This window comes from Periophthalmus magnuspinnatus, chromosome 9 (assembly GCF_009829125.3).
Source record: "Periophthalmus magnuspinnatus isolate fPerMag1 chromosome 9, fPerMag1.2.pri, whole genome shotgun sequence".
In the NCBI taxonomy this organism is placed as follows: domain Eukaryota; kingdom Metazoa; phylum Chordata; class Actinopteri; order Gobiiformes; family Gobiidae; genus Periophthalmus; species Periophthalmus magnuspinnatus.
Window position 1 is genome coordinate 11206413 of NC_047134.1, and position 26918 is coordinate 11233330.

At 39.1% G+C, this 26918-nt stretch overlaps 1 protein-coding gene across 2 annotated transcripts in view; it reads left to right on the plus strand.

Moving 5' to 3' along the window:
* Positions 1–26918, plus strand: part of adamts3 (ADAM metallopeptidase with thrombospondin type 1 motif, 3) — a 104007-nt gene that overhangs the window by 11393 nt on the left and 65696 nt on the right. For both annotated transcript variants that reach the window (XM_055224284.1, XM_055224283.1), the window contains exon 4: positions 13144–13297. In XM_055224284.1, the coding sequence (XP_055080259.1) occupies positions 13144–13297 (154 nt within the window). The remainder of the gene's footprint in view (positions 1–13143; positions 13298–26918) is intronic.

Here is a 26918-nt window from a genome sequence, read left to right on the forward strand (position 1 = left end):
GCGAAAAAGACCTTTTCTGCTGCCTACACTTCCATTTCAGACATATTTTTCCCTTTTAGACATCCACGAGGTATTGAAATGTGCTTTAAAATGTGTGGAGGCAGCCATGGGTAAAAAAATAATGGCATGTTTTTTGAAATAGGGTTGTTTTTTTGTAAAATGACAGTGTTTTTGACTACAAAGGACTTCAAAGATGTTTCAGTCTAAGACAAAAATAAGACATTGTTCATTTATCACAAGACTCGCAGACGCTAAAAGTTATGAGGCAATCTTCACTTGTTGATCGTTATCTAGTTCTTTCAAACTTAGAACGACAGAATAATTGACGAAAGTGGTTGTAATCTGTTCTGATATTGAGTTTTAATAAATAAAATGAGATGAGCCTAAAGGGAGCGCAGCAGGACATGGAGCAGTAGCTAAGGCAGAGGTTGGAGGTGGCAGATGAAAAAGGCACCTCTCTTTGATCTGGAGCGCTCGCACAAGCCCAGGGTAGGTGTGTGTTTTACTGTTGCTTAATTATAGCCACGCGGGCTGTCTGGAAGTCTTTACTGCACTCGGCAGGCGGGCAGCATCCACTGCTAAATGCTTATGAAGCACAACACCCCATCACCAGGAGCCCTGTGGAGAGGTGGGGGTTGAGTCCTGGCTTGTGTTCAAGATGCACTGAATGTCAAAGCAGCAGTCAGAAACAAGGAGTGAAACTTTTGAACGAATGTAATTTTATGATTTAATATCGTCATGATGGGGAAGGTCAAAAAAGAGCATCTCTAATGTTTTCCTCTCAGTTGTAATATCAAAAGTTGTCTACTAAAACATAATTACGTTTTTCATTTCATTCATTTTCGGTCAAAAGGGTCAACTTTCGATGCCATTACCATCTGTAACACAGTTTTGCTACGTAAATGAGAAATGTTCAGGGTTATTGTGAAACGTGGCAAAAATACTCATCACAACCCAAGAAAAAATAAGCTAAAATGTTGTAAAGTAGGAACACATCACTGGTACGAGACTATATCTGCAGCCATGGATATCAGAATAATGAAAATTAGAGCTGTTGCCATGGTGTTTAACAATTTATAATGAAAAAGTCCTTAAACAGGAAGCTGAAACTCAGAATCGTTCAAGTTCCAGACTGGACGACAGCTCGGGATACACATTTGACACTCCACAGAATTACATAAGAGAAGTCAATGACAAAATAACTGTTCGTGTTATGTGCGTATTTTTGCACATTTTTAGAGGCTCCATTGAAGTTTCCGGTCAAGGAATAATGACAGCATTCCCATAGCGTATACACCTGGACACAGCTGTTTTACTGTAGTTTAACAAGAGCAGCACATGCACAGTGAAGCAGATGACTAGGTACAGGCTGCAGTTAGGGACATTATTGTGTTTTTGCCATGTGGGTGAAGCCGGCAGCACGTGGCCTGGATGGAAATGAATTATGGGAGTAGTGTGACTGACCTTGATTACCTGTTTTTACTAAGAAGAACTGCAGCCTCACAATGGACTGAATTATGAATTTTATTTATGAAGGTATAAGGATCGCAGCAGATGGGGTGATGTTGAAAGGCGTTTTAAGGCGGTGATTGGCTCTCAGGCTTTGTGTCCTCCTTTCCCCTGAAACAATGGAGGGATGATAAAGGAGGGGTGGACAGAGGGGTCACGGAGACAAGAGGACCGAGAAGAAAGAGCGGGGTATGACTAGTATTTGGTGCAAGTGAGGTGTGAGGTGTGAGGCGTTGTCACAAACCAGTGACATTCAAACGTGTCTTAATTTGCCTTGAAAAAAATCACCCTGACTGTTCTAAATTTAATAAAACTAAACCGTAGAGACTTATTTATTAGTGCTACAAGGACAATACATGATGACCTAAATATAATGTAATGCACTGTAATGTTACATCGACCTAAATATGTCCTTAAAGCATCGCTGAAATATATTTCCTAGACCAAATTGGCTTGAATAGAACATTTTCCAGCTGCTTGTTCAGTGGAGTTGGTCTGACAAGTGAAACTAAAGCAAACATAAATTAAAATATACAAAAAATACCTGGTAGATTTATGTTTAATATAATAATATAAGAGATTGACTGATCCACAGCCCTTGTTTTTTACCACAAACCTTTGGTGCAGTCGTTTTGTCGTATTAAAGTGTTAAAATAAAGCTTTATGTGTATATTCTAAGCAGAAAATTGACCAAAATCAAATAACAGCCTGTGCTGGAGAGCCGACTGACATATATCTATCTCTTAATGTAAGTTTTAGTACGTTTGAAGACTTATGACATTACTCAGGGTTACTGAAGGACAGAGAGCGACATTATTTTGATTTTATTCTAGAAAAACAAATACACTCCGCTCTATTTCCTGTCTGCTGGCCATGTTTATCATTGTGTGGTTATTAAAATGATCACCGAAATGTTAAAGCGGCCAAATGATGCAATTTCAAAATACGCACAACAGAGAGATGTGATTGGTTAAAAGATCAAACCATGAATGGCATGCAGTGACTTCTGTTCTGGCCTCTACCCCAGATGACTTACTGACAGATTTAATTTGAGTCTGGGCTCTGACATGTCTTTGATATTCTTCCCTGCACGTAGAGCTCAAGTGAACGTCGGTTTTTCCATTTCTCGCTGATTATGGAACTTTCAGATCCGAAGACAAACAAGTCATATCCGTCTTCCTGATGTAAGTCCATGCACTAAAGAGGTATTTATTTCAGCACATCATGCAAACATACACAATATCTGGAGATGTCCAAAAGCAGCCATGAAATACTAGTAAAGTGTTCTCTTTTTTATATTAAACATTTAGAGAGGTTATTACATATTTATTTATTTATTTAATTACTTTTACCTGGGAGATATTTCCATTTGTATCCGCTGGTGCAAACAGATATGGTTTAACCTTTACCTCTGCAGGCTCTCAAGTCAGAAGTCATCCTGCTCCTTATATGTGTCATGTTGCATAATGGATTTTGCCAAACGGGTGAGGCCGTGCTGAGTGCTGCTGTAAGAGCAGGGAGTGTAAACTCAAGCTGATGGTTACTGCTTGACTTATGATCCTTTCAGAGCTAAATCCACCAGCTCCACAGTCATTTTACTCTGTCAGTCTTAGCAGAGTTTGAATGCACTGTCTTCTCATCCTGTTAGCATCACCACAGAGGAAACACTTACAAAGCTAATATTCATGAGAGGCACTGAAAAAGAAAATCAGATATGCTAATTATAAGCCAAAATGCCAATGTGCTCAGTCGATTCAACTTTTGGCCTTTAGGGTATAAAAAAAAAGAGTGTTTTGGAGATGCCGAGCCTCCGACATTTCTGGAGCAGATGTGCAGCAAAAATGCAAACAAAATATCCTTTTTGATTAGGGCAGGAACGTGAGCCAGCTGGGTCTGCCACGCTCTGCACACGGCACAAGAGTTTGATTCACTAATAGTTGTTAATGTTCCTTGTTGACTTAGCCAAGGCTTGTTGCAGCGCTGACCCCAGAGCTGTTTGGGTATATGGTTTGAGGCGCACCAACACGCAGCGTCCAAGTTTTCTGTGTGCACTTGAACATTCAGCTTTTATTGATATTTATGCGTTCAGACATTTTTAATCCTGACCTATATAAACCCAATAGAGTACTTTACAGACACATTGAGAGTTATTCAGGTTTTATTTTAGGCTGAGCAGAGACCGCTCAGTGCAGACGGTAAAGACTGTACACTGTGTTTGAGTGCCATTTACCAAAATAACTGCTGTATTGTTCTCAGGCTGATCACAAGCTATTGTATACATAACTCTCCATCTGTAAACTTTATAGTTTGATCCTTATGGAGTTTAAATCTGCTTATTGCTGAGATAATCACTTATTGGTTTCATAATAAAAAGTGGATCATGCTCCTGTCTGATATCTCATTAATCTGAATTATCATTAAATATCTGGATCTGTGTTTTTACTCTTGATTCTAAAAATGTTTTGGCTTGAAAATGCCTTTAAATGTTGGAGATGAAAATGGCAGGTAATGATGACGAAGGTTTGCTCACATTTTGAAAGCAAACACACCTTTGAACAACACACAGGGTGAAAGGTGGCAGTGTCCACGCTGAATCCAGACCTTTACTGCAGTACCTCAAGATTTTTTTTTCGAAGCGAAAGGACGTTCATAGCGACCTCCTTAAGAAGTTTAGACTGAAAGAGGCTGTTTTTGAAAAACTGGAGCCCTTCAGCTGAATCCCATATGTTTTCTTTGGCAGCACGCTGCTGTCTGCTTGGCCGTGCTGATGCGGGATATTAAACTGATGGAACACAGGACTCTTGATCCCTTTTGGAGGGTCGAACTCAGGTACCTCCTGGCTCTCTCTGTTTCCAACACCTGCCCACCATTGTCTTTTTAGTATCAGATAACTGCAGAACTCAACTGTGCTGTCTCATGAATCGGCTTTACCCAGGCTGAAGGTGGCAGAAAGGACGCTCAGAGCTTTTGGTCTTGCATAATACGACTGTGGCTTCTAGAGCCCTTGTTTCCACACTAATTATAGCAGAGTTGTGAAGCAGACATTCATCAGGCATGCCATCTCTGCAGCTTTGGATGTGTTTTTCTCATACTTGCTTTTCTTCATGGAGATGCTGAGAGAATAATTGGTGAACATATGAAAACAGTTCAAATGCAGCTCACTTTATAAAAACACTTCATATATTATTATCCTACTTCTAATGTACTAATCAATTCTATTCTCCATCAGTGTCACTTATATGAAAGCGAAGAGATTAAAAGTAAAACAGCCGTAAGGCAATAAAAACTAGAGCTTATTACATAAAATAAATTCAGATATATGTAGAAAATTCAAGCCAATAGAACAAACACAAATGATTATGTCAGCTTTACATTTGCACAGCATCTCCATGTATGATATACTAGGACAGCTCAGTAATTTATACACTGCAAAGAATAGATGTGCTGATTGAAGAACTGTGAAGGTATTCATCATTAAAATTGCAGGACATCATTGATTAAATAAGATCTGGAGCTGGAGAGAGAAGATAACACTGTCCTTAGTGTGAAGTATAGTGTAAAATTATTCATTTCATACATGTAAAGGATCTGAAACACTTCAGTCTTATTATGTCCTCATGTTGGAGTGCCCAATCTTTTAAAAAAATGGTTTAATGACATTTATTTCAATAGTTTATTAAAAAATATAGATTAAATACGTTGTAAGTGACCCCTGTCCCTCACTGTGGGGCCCTGAGCTGTCGTCATTCAGTCATTTAGTTGATTATCGGTCAATGGTGTCTTGGTTAACCACATTTTGTATTTGTCAGCTAATACGTGGCACATACAGAGTTTGTGCCAGCGCCAAGTCCCTTTTATTGGATTAATTGATGCAATATGCAGGTCTTTAGTCAACCAAGAATTTCATTTCATAGTCAGCTACAGCCCTGCCATGTTCTTATGATTCATAAACTAATATAAATCATTTTCTGAAATAAAATTGTGTTAGTATGCATGTAAATTGAAATAAAAAGAAGTAACATACAATAATTTACTTATAGAATAGTTTTTTGTTTTTTTTTTGTAATTATCTTTTCCATTACCACTGCTGTTTTCCTCTTAATACGTCCAACATGTGTAACCCTGAAATGTGCGGGTCAATAATCAGTCCATATCCCAAGGTCAGAGATGCACCTCATTATATAAAAGGCAGAGATAGTGTATAATTACAGCCCCATAGGTCAAAATAATTGTGTCTTTGTGATGCGAGCGACCTAAAATATGGAGAATATGATTGTCGGTGTGGGTTAAGTCTTAAGCTCTTAATCCTAAAGTCTTATACACGGTGCACGGTGGGGCTGACCATTGGGGGAGCAGTCCCATGAAATGAGAGGGAGATCGATATTTTCATGCTTATGTAGCTCTCTTTGTGCGCTGGGTGAAGGTCATTGTTGTTTGGTGAAAAAATCATGTGGCTAAATAATGGAGGTGCTATTGTGGTGTTGTACTGGCTCTGAGCTCAGTGTCTCTACAGTGTGACTGATCAAACTGGCAAATGAATATACGGCATATATGTGTGATATGACAAAACGTTATCACAATATTTCATCATTGATCGTTCACAGTTTTGTAAATGTAAATTAATGGCCAGTATTATTAAGAAAATATGTTTAAATCCTTCAGTTATGTTAATTCATATTTTAAAACATATTACTAGGCTGTAGATGTCCAGTTATAACTCAAAACAAATGTGCAAATGACCCAGAAAGCACAGCTGATCCTCACGTGGACTCATGTGCACTTAAGTTTCACTTAAGTTGCACTTTTGTTTTCTTTGTACAGGGCACTTTAGCTCAGAAGCAGCGTTTCAGAGCACATGATTTTTGTTTATGCTTTTATTACACGGTTACCTGAGCAGAGGACTGTGGCAGATTTTAGACAGACTTGCATGGACACATCTTTATGCACACGCTCTGGATATATTTACTACACTACATTTACTTGGATGATTTTTGTGGAGTTTGGTTCATAGTATCTGTTTAGCTTCAGCTTTATGTGGACACTGCAGACTGCAGATTTATTGTCACTTTGACTTTGTGGCACTGTAATGTCTCACTGTGCTTAAGTTAAGTGTTTGTGTGATTTGTTTGTGCAGAGCACATTCGTGACACGTGAGCTCTACTGATAAATCTGTGCAGTGTATGTACTGGCTCATTGACTCTAAAATTCAAAGCTGGTCATTTTACCAGTACTTACCAAACCTTTTTGGTCGGTTTTTAGTTTGAACCGAGTTTGGGTGCTGAGCTCTATGTGTGAGTCCATGGACTGGCCTTTGCCTCTGTCAGTCTGCTCCAAGGCAGGTTTAGCTCCCATCTGTAAGTGAAGGGAGTGGATAAATAATGACATTCACTTTAAGAGTCTAAGTTGTTTAACCATGTTTGAACAGACTTGAAACAGGCTGAAGATCATTGGAGATTCTACATGTTCAACCCCTTATGGCTGGAAAGATAGAAAGAATTCTCTTATGTAAATCCAGGCAAAAAATGTGCTTACAGGTGCATGTGTGTCAGGCCTGAGTGATAATATTTATGTAATATACGTTTAAATGTCTTGTTTGTTATCTTATCTTATGTCATGTCCTGTTTCTGTAATGCCACTGACCTCTGCTCCAAGCCAAATTTTTCTGTTACAAGACAATAAAAGAAACATGAACCTTAAAATGCAACTTAAACGCAGGGCATATATTATTTTCCCTTAAGCACAAAGATGAGTAAAGACCCCCACCGACTAATTACCAAACTTGCACTGAAAAAGAACCTTTATCCTGTTTTACTTGTGCCCCCTGCCATTGTTAAGAATGCACTAAAACTAGTCTTATGTTCATTTACTGACCTCTAATGGCCGGATTTGTAAAGGGAAAGTGCCTTGGGGATTTCAGATGCTCAGAAAAACGTTTTGTGAGTGCTGGAGGCTGGAGGCTGTGTTATCGGAGGCTGTGTTATTGTTAAGCCACCTTTTCAACCATGACTTTGAAACAAGAGAACTGCTCCTCTGCATACTGAAGTGAAGAGGAACGTAAGTGCAATTTACAGTCTTCAGGCACTACTAAAATAAAACCACGATTAAGAATTAGAGATTGATGTTTTTGTCGATACCGACTGTGTAAAATCCAGATCAACCGATGTCTGATATTTCTGAGCCAATATGTATATATAATTTTACTACAAACTCACCTACAGCTCTTTTTTAACCATAAATCCAGTCTACCTCTACTAAAGATGTGTAGATAAGTATACAGCTGTAAGATTTTATCAACCAGCTGCTCACATTTCTTCTTTATTGATGAAAAATCAGGGTTTTCTAAGAGTCACTTAACTGTAATTGGTCAAGTCTGTCTGTCTCTCATTCAGAGCATTTCTACAGAGCAGTAGGACGAGTAGATGGGGAAACGTGGCTTTGTTAGAGCTGTATTAAATATATAATGATATCAACAAATGTATCGCCACAGGATTCAGATCATAACAGGTGTTTTATTGCCATATCACCAGCGTAAATCAGAGCTGAAATGACAAACCAGCAGCACAGTTAGCACAGTTAGGGCGATCGTCCTTTAGCTGTTTAGTTGGTTTGACTAATTGTATCATATGAGTTTAAGGATTTTATTTTTTCTAATGGACAAAAGCAGAAAGGCGCAATCATTAAGTGAGTCAGCTGGAGTTTTGGGAGTGACTCAACGGTTTAATCTGCCTTTTTTCTTATGAAGATGCTGTTTACTCGTGCTTCATTTTATTGTATTTTTTGAGCAAGATTCTAATAATTGTGGGAGCGTTTTCCCAGCACCGTGTCACACCCCCTTTCAGTTGACTAATTGAAACACAGAGCATGTCTTCAATGGACAGTCTTACAGATGGAGTGAGGATTGAACCTGCCCCTGTGCTGAAGCTTTGTATTTAAAGCAGTAGTGTAGTACTGAACTACTGCAGCAGCCTCATGTGTTGAAAACATGGCAAGGACAGTGTCTCTCAAGTGCTTGTCTTTCTATCAGCTTGTGGTAAAGGATGCCCCGTGTGTCACTGAAATGTTAATAATCATGTATCATGTAATGAAGGACACGCACATGTCAGTAAAGACGATACTTCATGGTTAGAATGAATCACTGAGGCAGAGAAATAATTATCTGTTTTAACTCCAGTTAAGTGTATATATTATTAAAGACAGATTATGCTTTTCCCCCAGATATTATTACCCAGATAGTGTTGAACTTTACCATATATAGATCATTATTTTATATTTTTGCTCATTGTAAACAGTGTCACTGTTCAGAAAATAACTTCATAATGATCTTTCACCAAAGCAGCAGATTGTCATTTATGTGGTTTTATTTTAAAAGTGTGACATGTTAGAACCCTATGCCTCTTCATTTTCCTAAATATTCACAAAGAGAGCGTTATAGTTATGGCTTAAAGCTTATAAGAGTTGATTTAGCATAATACGTCCACCATATAACAATCCATTAAAAAAAAAGTGTGAATTATTATGACCTCCATGATTTTTTGCCAAATGATTTTCATTTACACAAATGCAACACTGCGTGATAATGTGAATAGCCTCTAAATTAGGATGTCATTGTTGTTTTGTTGTGTTCATCTTGTTTGGAGTATTGCCTGTTTATGGAGACTTCAAGAAACTGTTGTTCATTTACTGGAGCTTGTCAGCTTTGAAAACAGCATTAGAGACAAAGAGATAGGAGATTTTCTTACAGAGATCCAACAAGAACGACATAAAAGCTCGTGGCTTTGCATAGCCAAGTAGGGTAAAATAAGAGGTTTCCTTTTGCCTTCCTCATAAAGCCTCCTTCCGTCACTGTGGATCGGCTCAGAGGCCAAATTTCATCTGTTGTATTGCTGTTGTATTGATTTCATTTTGTTCTCCATTTTAGGGTTGTTATTGTTCTGGTTTTGGTTCAAAATCCATCAGACCGACTTCTATAAAGAGAAATCTCTAACAGTTGAGAGCAGCGTGTGATGAGGCGCTGTGATCAATATGAAAATGTCAGCTCTGTCTCATTATGGCCTGACAGGAGGTATTCTCTTCTCTGCTTCAAAGAAAGTGGCACTTCCAGCCCCTTAAGTTAAAAAACTGTGTACTCTACTCCCTCATTTCATGGTTCATACTCATCACAAAATCCCTGTTGTTGTTGTTTTAAATCATCTGTAGATGGGCAGTATCCAATTATTGACAACATTGTGAAAGTTGTTTTGAATTTGTGTAAAAAAAAAAGTGAATATAGGGCATTTCATGTATAATACAAAAATCTGATTAATATAAATAGAACCTGTGGGTACTTTTACAGCCATTTTACATTGGTTTGATACTGAAATATGAACTAATTTAACATTTAAAGGCACATTTTGGTGTTTTGGATTATCTTATATCAACGATATGCCAAAGTTTTAAGATGTTGTTTGCTGAACTTTCATAATTGATCAACTTTTACTTAATGACTGGGGTGTTATTTCCTTGTCTTTCTCTCTCTCTTTCACCATCTTATTTGTAGTAGACACTGAACTTAATGTCTGATGGAACAGCTGTGGTTGTTGTTCACAGACACATTATCTGTACGGAAAAGAAAACGTGAGAAAGCTCAGTGACTTCTAACATTTAAACAGGATGCAGTTTTGACACAATTCGCACCTGTCCTCATTCTCTCAGCAGTACGGTTTGATTATTAAGAGTAGTGTCGTTATTTCACAGAGTAAATGAAAATGATGTTATGTATTTGTGTTTTCATGGCTGGACCTTCAGTATTTAATAACTTTTTGATTGCTCTTTCGTATCAGTGAATATTGGACATGTTTACTTAGGATGACTTGTCTGCGTTTAAATGTCATCTGTTGTGTGAACCTGTAATTACTTAAAATTAAGGACTTTGAAACAGCTATAATTAATACAGCATACTTTCTGACATGTTTGAGCAGAGACTAATGAGCTGCTACCACAACACGTGCATGATAAGTATCACTTTGACTATTATGCAGATTCAATAATTGGCTCAAATCAAGTGGAATAATTGGGTGTGATGACTTTTTTGATACAAACCTTTTTTGCCACATTGAAACAAACAGCAAACTTGCCTTAGACATGATTTCTGCCTCATAATCATAAGGTGAGAGCTGCATCGGAGCTTACATTGATAGACAAAAAAACAGACCAAAAAGTGCAATGTTGTGATTTGGGGTGTGACGGCAGACTCACTCCAGGCCGGATAATCCATCGACCTTGGTGCTGAATAGTTGTGCAGAGGAGGCATTGACGTTGGCATTGGAAATGGCAAGACAACGTGACATTGTGTGCATAAGCATAGTGTTTACTGTTTAAGTGTCTAAGCTGGGCCTGCAGGAGCTAGATAAATACATTTGCACGGAATAAGCTGAAGAGCAAATCCAAGTTTGACAACCATTTTTAAGGATATTAAAAATAAGCCAGACAACAAGTGCAACAGCCATAGCGCCCATATCATGCATAATATTACGATGTTTTAATAGGTTTTGTGCGTAATGAACATCCGCTCTGAGTACTGGCCAACATATTACTCCATACAGGTACAGGTAGTGTTTTATGCTACAGAACTGCAATAACTTTTGATACTGACCACTGCCGACAATTATAATAATTGGCCGACCTAGTCTCTATCACATACTTATTCTTGACTTTTCCTCCTCCTCTAATACAGTAGCTTGATGCCTAATACTTCTCACATATGCTGTTGTAAGATAGTGTGTAATTATGTGAGGCCACTCCTGATTGGTGTCAGACAATCATCTGTCTATAAAATGCAAAACATGTCAAAGATCAGAATACTCATTTCATATTCTTCACACGCTGAATCTCAGGCTGTAAGACTGGCACCAGCTGTCACCCGCATGTCCTTTTGAATGTTCACATATACTATATAACACACCCACATGACTCACATGACCTTTTGATTATCTACACTGTGTGCACTCATATCACACATGCACATATATTAAAGCACAGGGCATGTCTCTCTGTCCACTCACACTGATGCTTCATTTGGGATTCATGCTCACTTTGCTTTATTGTACAAAATACAAATACATGGGTCAACTGGTATTTTTATGAATGCATTTATGTAGTATGTCTGTAAATGCATTCAAATTTGCTGTTTATTTAAGATCCGAAGTAGTGTCTGTATTTGCACACTGAGCTGTAAAAGCTCTTCTTATGTGAAAAAGAACGGTGTCTAGTCAGTATTAATTCATCGCTGAGGTCTTTTCATCCAGCACCTTTTCGTAAACAGTCTTCAGACTCATGCCTTTAGACAGATTTCATACCATGCTTCAAATACAAAATAGCATTTTTGCACCTCAGATGTCTTTATCATTATGCCAAAAACATGTGTGCACATTTCAAGTTAAAGCCTGTTTAGAGCGTGCTTCAGTGCATCAGCTAAGAAGCAGCTCTTTATGCTTGCCTGAATGCCACACGAGCCTCTCCAATGAATAAACATAATTGGAAATAAAATTACTGATGTCGCTTTAGCCATTTCCTGGAATAGCGTGACACACGTTGAGAATGCATCATTACATGGATAAGAGCACGTATAATTACATATATCTCCGTTTACATTCATATGTCAAGGATCGTCGGTATAGAAAAGGCGCTGGGTTAAAGTGAGAGGTTAGCTTCAGTACATGTTCCAATATCGTGGTGCTTGATACACCATATTGTTATTTTTGCCTTTGCACATGCCACCAGGCCATGCTCCATCATTTGCCGGAGATGAAATCCACAGTTAGTGACTTATTGTGTTACCTGGTCTTTTATCCGGTCTGAGGTAGACATGGCTATCCAGTGATTGCACAAAATCTGTGAGTTGCAGGTAGCCTTCAGAAAGCAATTTAGTTTCAGTGTATTGTTAACATTGTGAAGATATGGCCATTACCTCTTGTGGTTTGTCGGGAAATAGGCTTGTAATGGGCAAAATGGGCAAGAGTTTTGGTGGAAATGTGATGTTTTGTTACAATATTATCAATTTTTTTCCTCAGTGACAATGAAAAATGATATAATATGGGGACAAAGTAAAGGAAATCAAAGAAATCAAATGTGTTTTAATAAGGAAATAAGGTTGTCTGACTTGCATAGTAATGACTAAATGGAATGTAGCTTCATAACAAAGGAAATGCTAATGAAGCTACATGTGTATTTTGACCTCATCCTTGTGTAGAAATCATATGATGCCATGAATTTAATTAGCCTGAGGTTGTATAGACAGTTCCTTTCACTAACATGAGACCGTTGAATGAATATTTACAAAGAGCTTCTTATGTATAATAACTAGAATCAGACTGTATACGTGCAGATTTTGGGATCTGTTTGCAGTGTGGATGAAACAGGATTATGAGAAGAAAGAGACTCAAACTCAGGCATCTTACTCTGCATGTGTGCTGTGACCTAACCACAAGGCCACTCGGCAATATTCACCTCCAAATTTGATATTTCCTTTGGTTTTTTGAGTCAGAAACCTTCTGAACTACAGTTGTTCAGTACCACGATAAAGCGTTGAGTTTAAATCATGCATCAGTTTCCTCAGCTGTCTGTGGATGTTTCTGATACTTTGCTCTTGTGTTTCAGGCTGGGATGATCCGCACAGACTCCGATGAGTACTTCATAGAGCCGTTGGAGAGGGGGACTCAGGAGCTGGAAGATCAGGGAAGAGTCCATGTGGTTTATCGGAGGTCAGCCGTTCTCCAGGACAATGAAGCCTCTGCAGACCGTAAGCAAACAGGTACCACTGACAAAACAAAAGCTACGGTGCTCTTTTGTCTTTTAAGTCTGTTGTTTTTTTTCCACTCAGTTATTCAAGCTAGATGTCACTTTTGGCACTATAGACCCCATTAGGGAGAGGTAGTGCATGAGTGCTGCTTCAGACCCCCCAAAGCTTTGGCAGTTGGGGTCAGTCTGATGTGTAGACACTGCTGTGCACAAACTCCATGGAAAAGGGCGTTTTGTTATTACTGTGAACAAATGCTACTTATATAATAGTTCATTGTCCACTGTCAAGAAGCAGAGCATGTTGACAACTGTGTATAAACATCATTATTCTAGTATGATTATTCGTGTTTTGTATGAATAAAGTCAACATGTTGACTTGGCTCAAGAGGTGATGATGGAGCAAAACATATAAACATATGTATTAAAACTGCATGTGGGAATTACGGTCCAGTTGGTTCAAGAGATGGGAAGCTGCTATCACATATTGATCCAACAGTTCCTCACTTCCAAAATGTGTTCAAAAATGAATGAGTAAATTAAATGTTTACCAAAAAGATAATTGAACAGGAGTGACAAATGTCAAAGTACCAGTGGTTTTACAACCTCCAGGGGAGTAGAATAATTAGAGATAGCTTCTTTCATTAATATTTGCCACTAAAAGTCAACAGCCCAGAATTGACAGAGCTGTCAAAGACCAGTTATTTTCTGCTTCATCGGTTTCTTTGACAATGAAATGTTTGACTAATTACAAAAGCAAAACAACAATATAAAGCCTCAGTGATTCGCACCGATCACTGACGTCATTGAATCGGCCTGGTCCTGACGCAGGTGCCTCAAATATTACCTGTCAAATCTAAAATTGAAAGTCTAAAAGTGCGAGAGGATTGTGTGAGAATCGTCTAATAAGAACCAACAGTCGCATAATAAGAACATGGAGAATCAACACGGAAAATGAAACGTATTTTCTGGAGATGTGTTCTTGCTGTATCAAGTGGAAAACTATTACCTTTCAGGCTGATCCCTTGACCTCTGCTTTGATTTGCTTGTGATTAGAGTCGTTCTGTTCTGTCATATCAAAGGACAGATTGTGTTCTGCACTGGCCAGTGCTGTGTGGTGAGAGAAGTACAAAGATTGCTTCTTTTCCAGTTGACCGCTGCTGTGATGCCTTCAAGGATGTGTCCCGTGAGTGGCGTTCTGGTTGCAAGTACACTGACATTCTGAACGCCTCGTGGACACTCGGATAAATGTTATGACATACTTTTGACTAAAGGCTGTGTCCTGTGTCTTCTGAACTTTGTCTAACTGTTGTCAGTGTGGTAGAGATGTGCCTCAGTCAGGTTTCAGCCTTGATATAGTGTTTTTCAGAGTAACGAAAAAGTGGTTTGTGTAGGAAGAGAAAGAGCGTGCATGTTTGGTCTCTCAGATGTGCTAAATAGGTCAACATCTGAATAGGCTTCTTAGAGAGAGATCCAGGGGCCTCCACGAGAGGCATGCACTGTCTCCTGTGCTGATTAATACTGAGGAGGAAGAAGTAGTGTATTTGGCATATCAAAAATACTATAAGTTAAAAAAATATGTTAAAATTTGACTGCTTCAAATTAAAAAGATTAACTACTACTCCAAAGACAATGATATTTGATCTGTAGAGCCCCAGAGTATTAGCATGTACATTTAAGATTACGTACATTCAGCGACATATGGCTGTGTGGCTCAGAGCAGAGGCCCCCAGCCACCGAGCTGGGGCCCATCTAGTAACACTCCCCAGAGGAAAATTATATATATCTGTATCTATTTGCTTTTACTCTGAAAAATATGCAAATCAACCTTATAAATAGCAAGCATGAGAGTAATAGGACATTTAAAACAGAAATTGGATTTGACGTTTATGCATTTGGCATTGTTAGCAGCCTCGCCCCCTTCCACCAGTCCCTGAAGAAAATCTTACATTTAGTTCTGGTACTTATGAGAAAGAAGTACTGGCTCAGAGGATATAGAGTCTGATATAACATATGCTTGTAATAAGAACCAGCTTTTATTAAACTAAAGGTCACTTGGCTGTGCTAAGTTCCACTGTAGGACTGTTGCAAGTCCTTTACACCTTCTGCAGCGTGGCATTGGGGAACATCAAAGTACACATAGTTTCATTCAGTGCCAAGATGACAAGATCCTGTATTTCTTTGCCACAGATTTGTTCATATTCAGTGTCTCCAGATAAGACTCAGTCTTGGACAAGAAAAGAGAGAAAACGGCAAAAATCACTGAGGGATTTTTGATGTTTCAAAATCCCCCGGAATGGCATCATTGCTTGTTTACGAAGACACCCCCACTCACACGCTGCCATATGAATCACTCCATATTTTGTAACGTATATTGTATGACAGGAGGCCGCATAGATGTTCTCAGTGAAGAGAATGGCCAAGTGTGGGAACTGTGCCTTGATTCAACCTGGAGATTATCTTTGTTTATAAAATCCAATTCAGAAGAAATAATCTTCCAACTTTCTTAAAAATCCCATAGTTTGAATAATTGATCCTGAAGAAACTAAACCTCTGCTGACACAATGGGAATTCAAATTCCATCGATTGGTTCCTGTTTTTCTCTGGAACTAATGCCCATGGTAGAATATGCCAAAGAAAGCAAACACAAGCCAGTGGATTATACATGAAAACATGCTAATAATCAGCCACAGCTCTGTTTCTTTGTGCAGCTCCACTGGGTCAACAACATGGTGCAACAGAGAGAGTCAAAAGAACTCACTAATCAGGCCAGTACAAAATCTGATTGATCTCAAATCAAGTTATATGGCTAATATTCGTAAGGCAGAGTGACTAAATAAACTCTGAAGTATATTACTTTCCACCTACAATATGCTTCTGAGCTTCACACAAAATTGAGTTTGAGTGCAACAAACACAACATGCATACAGACTAGCCCACTTTAGGCTTCTGAGTGACCATGTGCTGGGCACACGTAATACAATAGTCCATTGCTAGTCAAGATGGATTTTTGACTCACTCCGAGCGAGGACACATTCACCCTCAAGCTCCTAACAGGCCGATCACACATAAATCCACACGCCCTGCCACATGCAGCAAAGGCTTGAGTAGGAGAAGCGTTCTGAGATGGATAACCTTGCTTCGTTTGCGTCATTACTGTGGATGTTTACCCTGTCTTTGCATAACCTCAATGAATCAGATTACCCCCTTTGACTATAACACCTATTTTCTGTTGGATATACTGAACATTTCAGTCGTAGCGGCCTGTGTCTTTAAATTATAGTTCAACCTAATTGGAAAATACAGGTGGTGCATGACTTTATCTGGGGGCTTGTATGTGCTTTCAAAATAAAGACTGTAGGGCCAAATCAAACTTGACCGAAGTGCCTGAACTCTGAGCCCTCTCCTGGATTCCTTTTCTTTTACCCATTGTGTTTTACATAGACAGAAAAAAAGCTGTTATTATCGAGTGAAGCTCACTGGCTCACTGTTACCCAGTTTGGGGCTGGCTCCTCTGCTGCTCCTCCAGCTCCAAATCCACCTTGAATTCACAAGTATCTCCAGATGCAGCCCTGTTATTGTTGACATTTAGGGGCTCAGCAAACACGGTGACCAAGTCATTCAGAAAGTGTTGGAGGAGTGAGCTTTCTGTTTACATCTGTCACATTTCTGACCTTGGCTTCACTTTGACATTTGATTGACTGGAGTGTTGTTTACTTTGAGATGTAATTACCTACACTGCCACGCTGAAATGTGTTAAGGATAAGAACTATTGTATCTCAGAAAACAATGCTAGTTCCATTGTACTGTTTAACGTTATTAATGTTGTGGTACAAGCTGAATGTACTTTATTATCTTGTTAATGTGACTGTTATTTAGTAAATCACATTACTCCGGCCTGGTTATCACAGATCTTCAAGTCTGTTTTTAGCATGCACAAAACAAATAGTACAGGTTGTCATTTCCTGTGTTTGAGGACATACGTAATTAATTTTGAACAATAGAAAGGTAGAAGAAATCTCTCGTGGGCTGTGTCGGAATTAGCTCTGCTGCTGGGTCTCGTCTGTGCAGGTGAGCGATCCTCTCTCAGGGTTCAAAGGCTCATGCAAACAAAAGGGAGTGCTGCTTTTCTCTGAGGGAAGAAAAAAACCTGCTCTGAAGCCCAAACACCTCTGATACAAACAAATGGAAAACGTGCCTGGAATTGGAAAAAGAACAACTGTTGATGAATTGTCATGTTTACTGTGCTGCTCATGCCAAGTATTTGTCACCTAAAGACATAGATTTTATTTTTTCAGGTACCAGATGCTTCTTTTTGGTTGCGTTTGTGATAATAATTTAACTTTACAAAGGTGGCGTACCGTCTCCAAGTCTGTGTGTGTTTGTGAATGCAGTGAGTGAATAAATATTAATGAAGCAATGAATAATGCAACGTAAAGCCATAAATTAAGTGCATTACGTGTGTGGCTTTAGATCGGTTAATTAATATGGTCTGTCTTGTTGCTCTTATCGCACACGTGGTTATTTCTGTTAATTTTGAGTCCCAATTAAGCATAGTTTGGAGAAAGAAATGAGTACACCGTTTAAGATATTGCACTTTTCCTTCAATTCTGCAAATCATCTGCTGTGCGCCAAATGCTACAGATTTGTGTGTCTTTTTTGAGCATATCCAAATTTAGTCTATGTTGTCTTGAGCCAATAATTCGCGGATGTAAAGTTTTTCGACTTTGACCTATTTTTTGGTGGTTACATTTTAAAATAAAACGATTGCAGCTGATGAGGCAAAGCGATATAAATCCTATACACCTGTTGGCTACGCACATCCGCTCCAGTCTTGTTTGAGCTCATTTAAGGACACACCTGCGGCCCTGGTTTTGTCCTGATTTCATTGGGATGATCGTGCCAGATGGTTAAAAGAGTCTTAGCCATCTGCTAACCCTTTAGTTTTTAGAGCTCTACAAACTTGTTCTGAATTGCACGGGATTCTTGCACTAGTTTTACGTGCATTATCTTCTCTCAAACGTTAAGAATAGTCATTTTTAAACACATATTGCAAAAAAAAGCAATGACCTGTCGTTTTTTTTCTTTTCAAAATCATGCAGCCCCATATAGAAATAGAATTGTATTTACATCTATAATTGAAACAGCCAAACACGGTTATTAGATAGCTGGCTGTTCTGTGATGGAACATGTTGGACTATGGCTCCCAGAGGCCCCCAAGCTGTGAGGACGATGACAGATACACACCTCCTGACACAAGCCTCTTTCTGACAGATGGTTCTGTATGATCTGGAGGAAATGGGACCCCCTTCACATCTCGCTCTCAAAGCTCAGGAGATGTGCAACCTCAATTTGCCACGGCCTTGACTTTCATTTTCACCACACAATAGGAGAGTGTATACGGTTCTATAGAGCCAAGTGAGGGCTGATGTCTCTGAAACTGCGAGTGAGCTTGAACGTGAGGGTTTTTTTCTACTGCGTTAACACACGGGTTCAATGTGAAGTACATTTTAGATCTAGTTTCAAAGCTGAACAAATGGGGGCAATTTATCTGCATGACAACAGATTGTTAGTTTGTTTATCATTGCAAGAAAAGGTGGATATTTCAGCTCGTTTCAGGCCGCAGCATAACACCATATGCTTGTCTAGAGAGCTCTTTAGATTCTTTTAAATTATTGCACCTTTAACATTTGGCCCAAACATTACATGTATGTGTATTTGGTTATTGGCAGGCAAAAACGGAGAGTTCAGTGGCATGAGGTCATTTGAGGACGGCCTGTACTTATAGAATAGAACTTTCCTATATTGCTGTATGTGACTTTGCCCTGGTTTATTTCATTTGGATCAAAACCTTGCATAACCCCATGCAACTGGCATTTATTACTGGACTGTAGGCAATCTGCTGTCTATACCACAACTACACTGCTCCAAATTGCCTGGGCACAAAATATTGACTCCGGTGCAGTTGGCTGTAAAACAAGTGAAGGGAGCTTTATACAGTCACTTTTTTTAAATTGTAATCTTCAACGATAGCCTGCCCCAGAGCAGTAATAGATTAGACAGATTAAGCTGTTGAAAACACATTTCCTATATCAGAATTTACTTTTAGTTTATTTTAATTTATTTTAGTTGATGTCATAATCTCTTGGTTGAATTGAACTATATGTGTGTTATTCAAGCAAGGACAAGACAAATTATTTCTTATAGGTTTAAAGTTAGAGCCTTGTTCCCTTTGTGGTAGTCTCATTGAAAGAAAGTTTTTATCGATTAAACTAAATGTTTACACAAATCCAACTTCCTGTGGTGAGACACAAGAGCATTAGTGATCCTTGCATGTAACAAAGTATAAGGCTCGATAACTCATACACCCCCTGTGGTGTCAAGTGTGCGGCTGATGGAGGTCCACGTGTTTTGTATGTGTGCACTGCCTGATGTGATGTAGCTTCTGTGTAAGGGGGAGCTCTACATTGGTTTTAGTTTTCTGTTGTTTTGTTTTTTGCAACATATGTATTACATTTTCTGTTTTGCACTTGCTGCTGAGAAACTCCTTTTGTTTCAGTTGGTCTATTTTTAGTAAATATTGGGCATACACTGACACTAATACTGGTATCAGCTTGATACTACAGGCTTGTACTCATACTCATCAGAGAAGAGCCGATACCTACGACCGATACCACTTTCTAGTCATTTTATGGCAGTGTCACAACAGAAGACATTTATGAACAGCAGCTCTCCATGGTGATGGGACGTCTCTGCCGTGTGGCAGAAAGCGACAAAAGCAAAGTAGACTGCAATATATGCAAAGCAAAGCTGTTAAGAGGAGGATCTACTGCAACAAAATTCAACACTAGCAATTTGATTAAACATTTGTTCATCCAGCACAATGCCGAATACAAGGTGTTTTTTCAAAAGCGGGAGCCAAAAACAACCCACAGATGCTCAGGTACTGGAGAAGCAGGAGAAACTGTCTAAGGACCGCTCGTATGTATTCAGAGTATCACGTCTGATTGCAGAGTATATTGCTCTTGATGACCAGCCACTTTCATGTGTTTAAAATGTGGGATTTAGGCGACTCTTAGGGCTGCTGGAGCCACGATATGAAATTCTCAGTCGCCGCTACATTACAGAGACTGTTTTTCCCAAGCTGCACGACAACGTGAAGAAAACATTCTCTCTTTACTGTGAGGAGTTTCTGCCTTAAGTTCCACGACAGATGTCCCTCATTAGCTTAACCGTGCAGTGGGTAGATGATGTTTTTACACTGCAAAGAGCAGTTCATACAAAACCATCATGGGGCTTGCACACAGCAGAGCCAGTCACCGATGTCTTCAATGATGCGTTACAGAAGTGGAGGATCCCAAACAGTCCTGTACATGTGTTGTTACATGACAATGTCAAGAACATGATCAAAGTCATGAATGATGGTGGATTCTCCAGCCTGTCCTGTGGTGCACACACGTTGCAACTAGTTGTGAACGAGGGTCTTCTGGCTCAGAGGAGCGTAGCTGACACTATCACGGTTGGGCAATGAATAGTGGGACATTTTAAACATTGGGCATTGTCCTACTCTCACCTGGAGGATATTCAAATGCAACTGAACCAGCTACTAAAGAGAAAACAAAAAGAGGTCCAAACGCACTGGAATAGCACATTCTACTTGATCCAGTCTCTTATCGAGCAGAAGAGGGTTCTGGACATATACAGTGATGAGGATGAACTTCCCGACAATCTCACAGTGAATCAGTGGATGCTGGTGCAGAAGAATGTAATTGTACTTGCTCCCTTTGAGGAACTAACCAGAAAAGTAACTTTTTATGATGCAATGGCATCAGATGTTGTTCCTGCTGTGACCGTGCTCCTAAGACTACGGAACAGAGAGACGGAAGAGAATAGTGGGATCAAAACAATGAAGAGAACCTTGGCTGCAGCTGTCAAGAAGCTCTTTCATGATGCAGAGATAAACTCCCTCTTCAGCATCACAGCTCTCCTAGATCTGAGGTAATGTGTGGGTCTGTTGATCAGCCTAATCACTACATAACACATATTTACATCTACGAAATACAATAAGAAAAACAAATACAGCATTATTAATTAAATAATAATACATAATAATTGCATTATTAATCTCATTACTATTATATTTTATGTATGGTATTCTTTCTTTTTTAGATATAAAGACTATTTTTCTCTGATGTGAGTGCTGCTGTACAGAACAAGGAAATGGTGAGGCTGAAGTTGGAGTATCCAGAGAAAAGGCAGAGGAGAAGGATGAGGGACAGCCACCTCCCACAAAGTTACACAAGGCACAGGGTTGTAGGAGTCTGGACACTGTGTTTAATGAGATTGTAATAAGTAGGAGCCTGTAGGCCATGCACCTGTGCTGTTGAGTCCTGCTTAGTGGAGCCCACAATTGGTAGAGATGAAACCCATGTCAGTACTGAAGGGTTAATAAAGTGCCTTTTCCTACTTTGGCTAAAATGTCCCAGAAATATCTGCCTCATGCAGCAGTGTGAAAAGTGACAGGCTTTTTACCTCAGTGTCAAACACTGTTAATGAAAAACAAAATAAAGTAATGGGTGATACTGCAGAGATGCTGCTTTTCATGAACAAAAACTTACCTCTCACATTTTCCTATTAGACATTGACACTTCAATACTATTTTAATAGGTCTGCTACCTCAGTTGCTCTGCCACTGTTTGATGTTATTAATACAGTTTTAGGAAGCATTTTATGTGACATTTATTTATATAAATTATGAGGCAGGATTTTTTGTCTTGCAGAGTTAATTGAAATGTCAGTGACACTGACAATAATTCTTGATGATGTATTTTTTTTTTCTTATTTGAAAAATGTCTCAATACCTTTTAAAGTTCACTGTTCAAATGTTATAAAACAGTTGATTGAAATGTCAGTCAGTGACAATATTTTTTTTAATAATTGTTCTTTCGTGCCATTGTGCCACTTTGACTCTTCTGACATAAGTAACTATAACTATTATTACGATATCGGTCCTCGATATCGGTACTTGATGTTGGTACTTGATACCAGCAAATACTCAATTGAAAGTACTTGTACTCGTTTTTTTTAAATAGTGTTATCAGTGTGTCTCTATTAAATACCATGCAAAAATGACAATAAATTTATCTTAGATGAAGACAGAACCAACTGTGCCATGGTTTTACTTTGATATCAACCATAGTTTGAATTCAGCTCTGTATGGTCTGGATTTTATTTTTATCAAACAATGCAGTTGTCCTGACAACCTGGTGCAGAACTTAGCTCAGATTCACTTTTCACTGGAGCCATTCACAGCTCAAGTAAACCAGCGTCTAGACTTTTCCTCTTTTACATCGAGGTAAAGTGATGGCTGCAGTGGCAGAAGTACAAACCACTGTGAATCTGCTTCTCTAAATCTCACTGGACATCTTGACCTTATCTTCTGCACTGTAATGCATCCCAATGCAATTATAAGGAGCAGAGGTTTATTCATTACTCGGCCTTTGTGAAACGGTCAAAGCACCACTCGTTTTGACGTACTTTTCCACTATAACGTTAAAACAAAACTTGACCATTTTTCACAGCCTTACGCAGCTTTAAAATACTTTTCTATTAATGTAACATTTTTAGAGATAAAGGAAAAGGGAGCCCACCAAGACTGTATTGTTCAGACAAGAGTAATTTGAGGAAAGTGCGAACAGTTCACAGCCCAGCATCCTTCTGCTCAGTCGTGTCCATGTATCATCTGTAGTGAGCACCTGCCCTCGTCCATTTGCTCCGAACAGCCGCACACATTTTTTCCACATTGCATTAAATAAACAGGCATCATCTGAAACCTGGCTGTAATTAGACGGCCCATTCCAAGCCAATGGAAGAATGGAAAAGACCTTGACTAGTATTTGACAACAGGGAAACTCTCGTGCTCTCTTCTGTAAATCATCTTTGTGGATCATAATGTTGTCATAATATTCCATGTAGTCTGCCCTTAAATGTCTAGACAAATGCCTCTCATTTTTGTTGCTTGGTCAAATACAAACTGTTCCCAATCTGATGTGTTATTAAATCCATTCATCATTATATTTTTCATCTTGATTTACTTTACTTTGTTATTTTGACTTTTGAATGTAATTTACACATGTGAACACAAACTTCTTTCTGTTTGTTTCTTTGCTGCTGAAGTTATGGTGGATGATTTGTGAATACCAACACTCACCCATATTTAGAAATGAGCATTGTGTAAAAAAAAAAATGTGTAATGCAAAGTTGAGTTAAAATCACAGCTCCCTCATCAAAAAACACATTTATGGAATTATGCTATTTTTATGCCTGGTTCAAAGGGTGGTCAGCGTGCCATAATAATAATAATGGGTCTCTTTCCCCATATTTCTCCCTATTTTCCTTTCCCTTTGTCTGATGCATAATAAAAAAGGCAATTACATATTGATAAGGCCGTAGGCATGTGATAATCATAGATGATTGTGTGTGATTGTGGCTGTGAGGATCTTTCCAGCACAGACGTTTTCTATCGTCAGTCAGGCTAGTTAAAGTGTAACACATGCTTATTCTGCAAGCAAGTATTCACTGTAACATTAAAAATAACTAACATAGCTTGAATTAATCAATAATGAATAAGAGTTTGATTAAAAAACAGCAAGTATCTGAGAAATTTAAAGTATCAATATGAAACTACCTTGCAATACCTCAGTCAGTATCGATTTATTAATAATTTCTTGTCAATCCGCGTATTCCTGCTCCACTGGGCTCCATAAAGTACACATGAGGACACCAACAGTTTCCGACTTAGTTCCGGTATAACTGAGGATTTAATAAGACGTATTGAAAGCGCCATATAGATAATTCATGACTGCGGGCTGGGATTTACGCTATGACTTCATACCGGTAGTTAAAGAGCGCTTTAGGTTTATTTCCAACTGCTTTTCAAAGTATTTGGCAAATCGATGTGTGTGTCTCATTCTAATTTGGATAACTGCCTTGAGAACCAAAACAAAAATGGAAGCATAAATCATTTAAACACCGTTAAAATTATCAATACATCATCAAGGTTGTCAGAAAAATAAGTATTTAATTAGTACAGATTCACATACCTGGCTCAGGATGTGTGGTAAAGAGATGCCAGGAGATGTTTTCAAAGTAATGATTAATCAAAACAAGATTAAATAAGTGCCAGTTTGTGTTATATGTTGTGGTGTGATTTGTGGTGTTCTGTAAGAATAAGACAAAAAAAGGGATGTCTTCATGTCCAAGGGTGCAAAGCGTGGGGGCAATAATACAGTGACGTTTACTTTTACCTGGAGAGACACGTACAGGTGATGTTTTTGAAAGATAAACATCACCTGTGCAGCATGATCTTTCAGGTTTATTTACTTTTATGTTTATTGATTTATTTAATGCTGCTTTTCTCAGATAAACGTTTCTTTTTTGGTTAAACTCTCCAGATTTGATTGTGTTCTGTGTTTGGGCTGGACCTGGTGAGAAGCAATTTGCCACTTGACCTTTCGGAGGATGACATTGGCATATTTGTTCTTGGAAGCAAAAAATACCACGAGAGAAGGAGGGAGCGAGGGAGGAGGGAGGGAGAAAGAAGTCAAACGGATGCTGGTCACCGAAACATATTGAACTGCCTGAAAGGAAATACAGTGTGTGTTTCTTCAGCCCCAAAAGGCCGCTCTCCCCCTATCATGAATGAGCTCTAAGTTTGTACCAGAGCGCTGCATGTTGTAGTTGACCGACTGTAACAAGGCACATCGTTGTTTGAGGCAAAAGCTCACAGCTCACAAACATTCATGAGCTTCTGGATTCTGCCTCACAGCTCAAAACCTAGAAACAGAAACAAAAAAAAAAACATATAAAGTGGGATAAATGTATGTGGGGTCCATGACTCATACATTCGTTTGTCATTTTGAATCACACTGACGTCACACTGCGTTTGCATATGTCTCGTCCGTAAACCTCATGTGGCGTCCTTGTCACTGTCCGCGCTCGTTTGATCTTGGTGGGTTAAGGTTGGGCCTGGTTGGTGTTGGTTAGTGGGAATATCAGGTGGTGCAGTGGAGCAGCAGTGGCTATAGTGCAAACTGTAATTGAGTCCTTAGGCAAGACACTTCACCCTAAGTATGACTGTGGTGTGTGGGTGGTGCAGACTCTGGCAGCCTTCGAAAAGTCTATAACCTTAAGGCAACCGTGGCTTCACCGAGGATGGAGTGAATGAATAATGCACAACTGTGTGAGCCATTGGACTTAATTTGTTTACCAAAAAGAGAGAAAAAAAAAAAAATAGTTGCACTGTAAAAGAAGTATGACATGTGCTGTACTCTGGAACCTCCACCTTCCACGCAGCACCACGCAGTGCTGTCTGAGTGTTAAGTTAACAGTGCAGTTATACCATGAACAGCAGTGAAAACACACTCATAAACTCAATATCTGTATTTGAATAGATTAGGGTTAATTAACTTTTAGGTTGCTACAGCCATACACCTGCTGTGCTACACATGAAAACATCAGCGATGTGATGTGTGACTCAGGTTGTTTTCACACATTAGTGTGTAGAGCGACCCCAGTGCACACTAGATTTAGTTCTGTTTACTTTACTTTTGGGTCGGCCTTGTTCACGTACACTGAGCATCATTCACCCCAAACACCATGAGCCACGTGAGACTCCATCAGCTGATCGCTAAACTTATTTCTATGTGACGACTGTAGGTGGAGGAGGTGTAGTGGAGGAGGAGAAAAGCGTGTAGCTGTGTAACGATGCACAGACAGACCCAGACTCACCTGCGCAGACAGAGGCAGGAGGAGTCTCCCTGATATTAAGTTAATCAAAATTGCCTCATCAGACAAACGTGTTTCTGCTGCGCCTATTCATAGAAATATATGTGATCCGAGCTCTTTTTTTGCTCAATTCCAAGCACTTTTAGTGTCAGGGTGGATTGCGTAAGTCGGCCCAAGGTCGGCGGTGTTCACACCCCACTCTCTCCGCTCCAGATTGGAGCCGCTGTGAGACCTCCTGTTTCAAGCGCTCTCGGACCAGCCATTTACCAGAGTGCGACTGTCAGACCGCACTGTTCTCAGAGCGAATGCTCTTTTACATCAACATAACTAGTGGCAGTGTGAAAACAACCTTAAAATGATGTTTACTTTTCACACATAAGTAATAAAGGGGCAGTATGAAATATCCAAAATATATAGTTGTTGACACCAGTCACTAGAAATACAAATAAGCTGATCTGCTTAGCTAGTATATTTAAAGGTGCACCGTGTACCTCTTCTAGTGGGGTTCTCCATCTGCTTGTCTCTATAAAGATGTTATAGCTTTGCCTGGAATGTTCCACCATGTTGCAAATGTATCTATCTCCAAGGATCTGAGCAGGTGGCTCTGACAGTTAGGAATGATTTTCAATGTATTTAGAACAATAAAAATGTAATTTAAATGCAAAATGCATTGGCCAAATGCCATGCTGTGGAACATTCCAGGAAAAGCAATAACATTTCTTTAAGTTTTAGATAAACTAGCAAGTGTTTATTTTGTATTCAACTGTTTCATAAGTGTTCATAAATTAGTAGCTATTGTTGATAAGGACTCCAGAGGGAGGAGCAGATGTGATTATGTTAGTTCTGATACT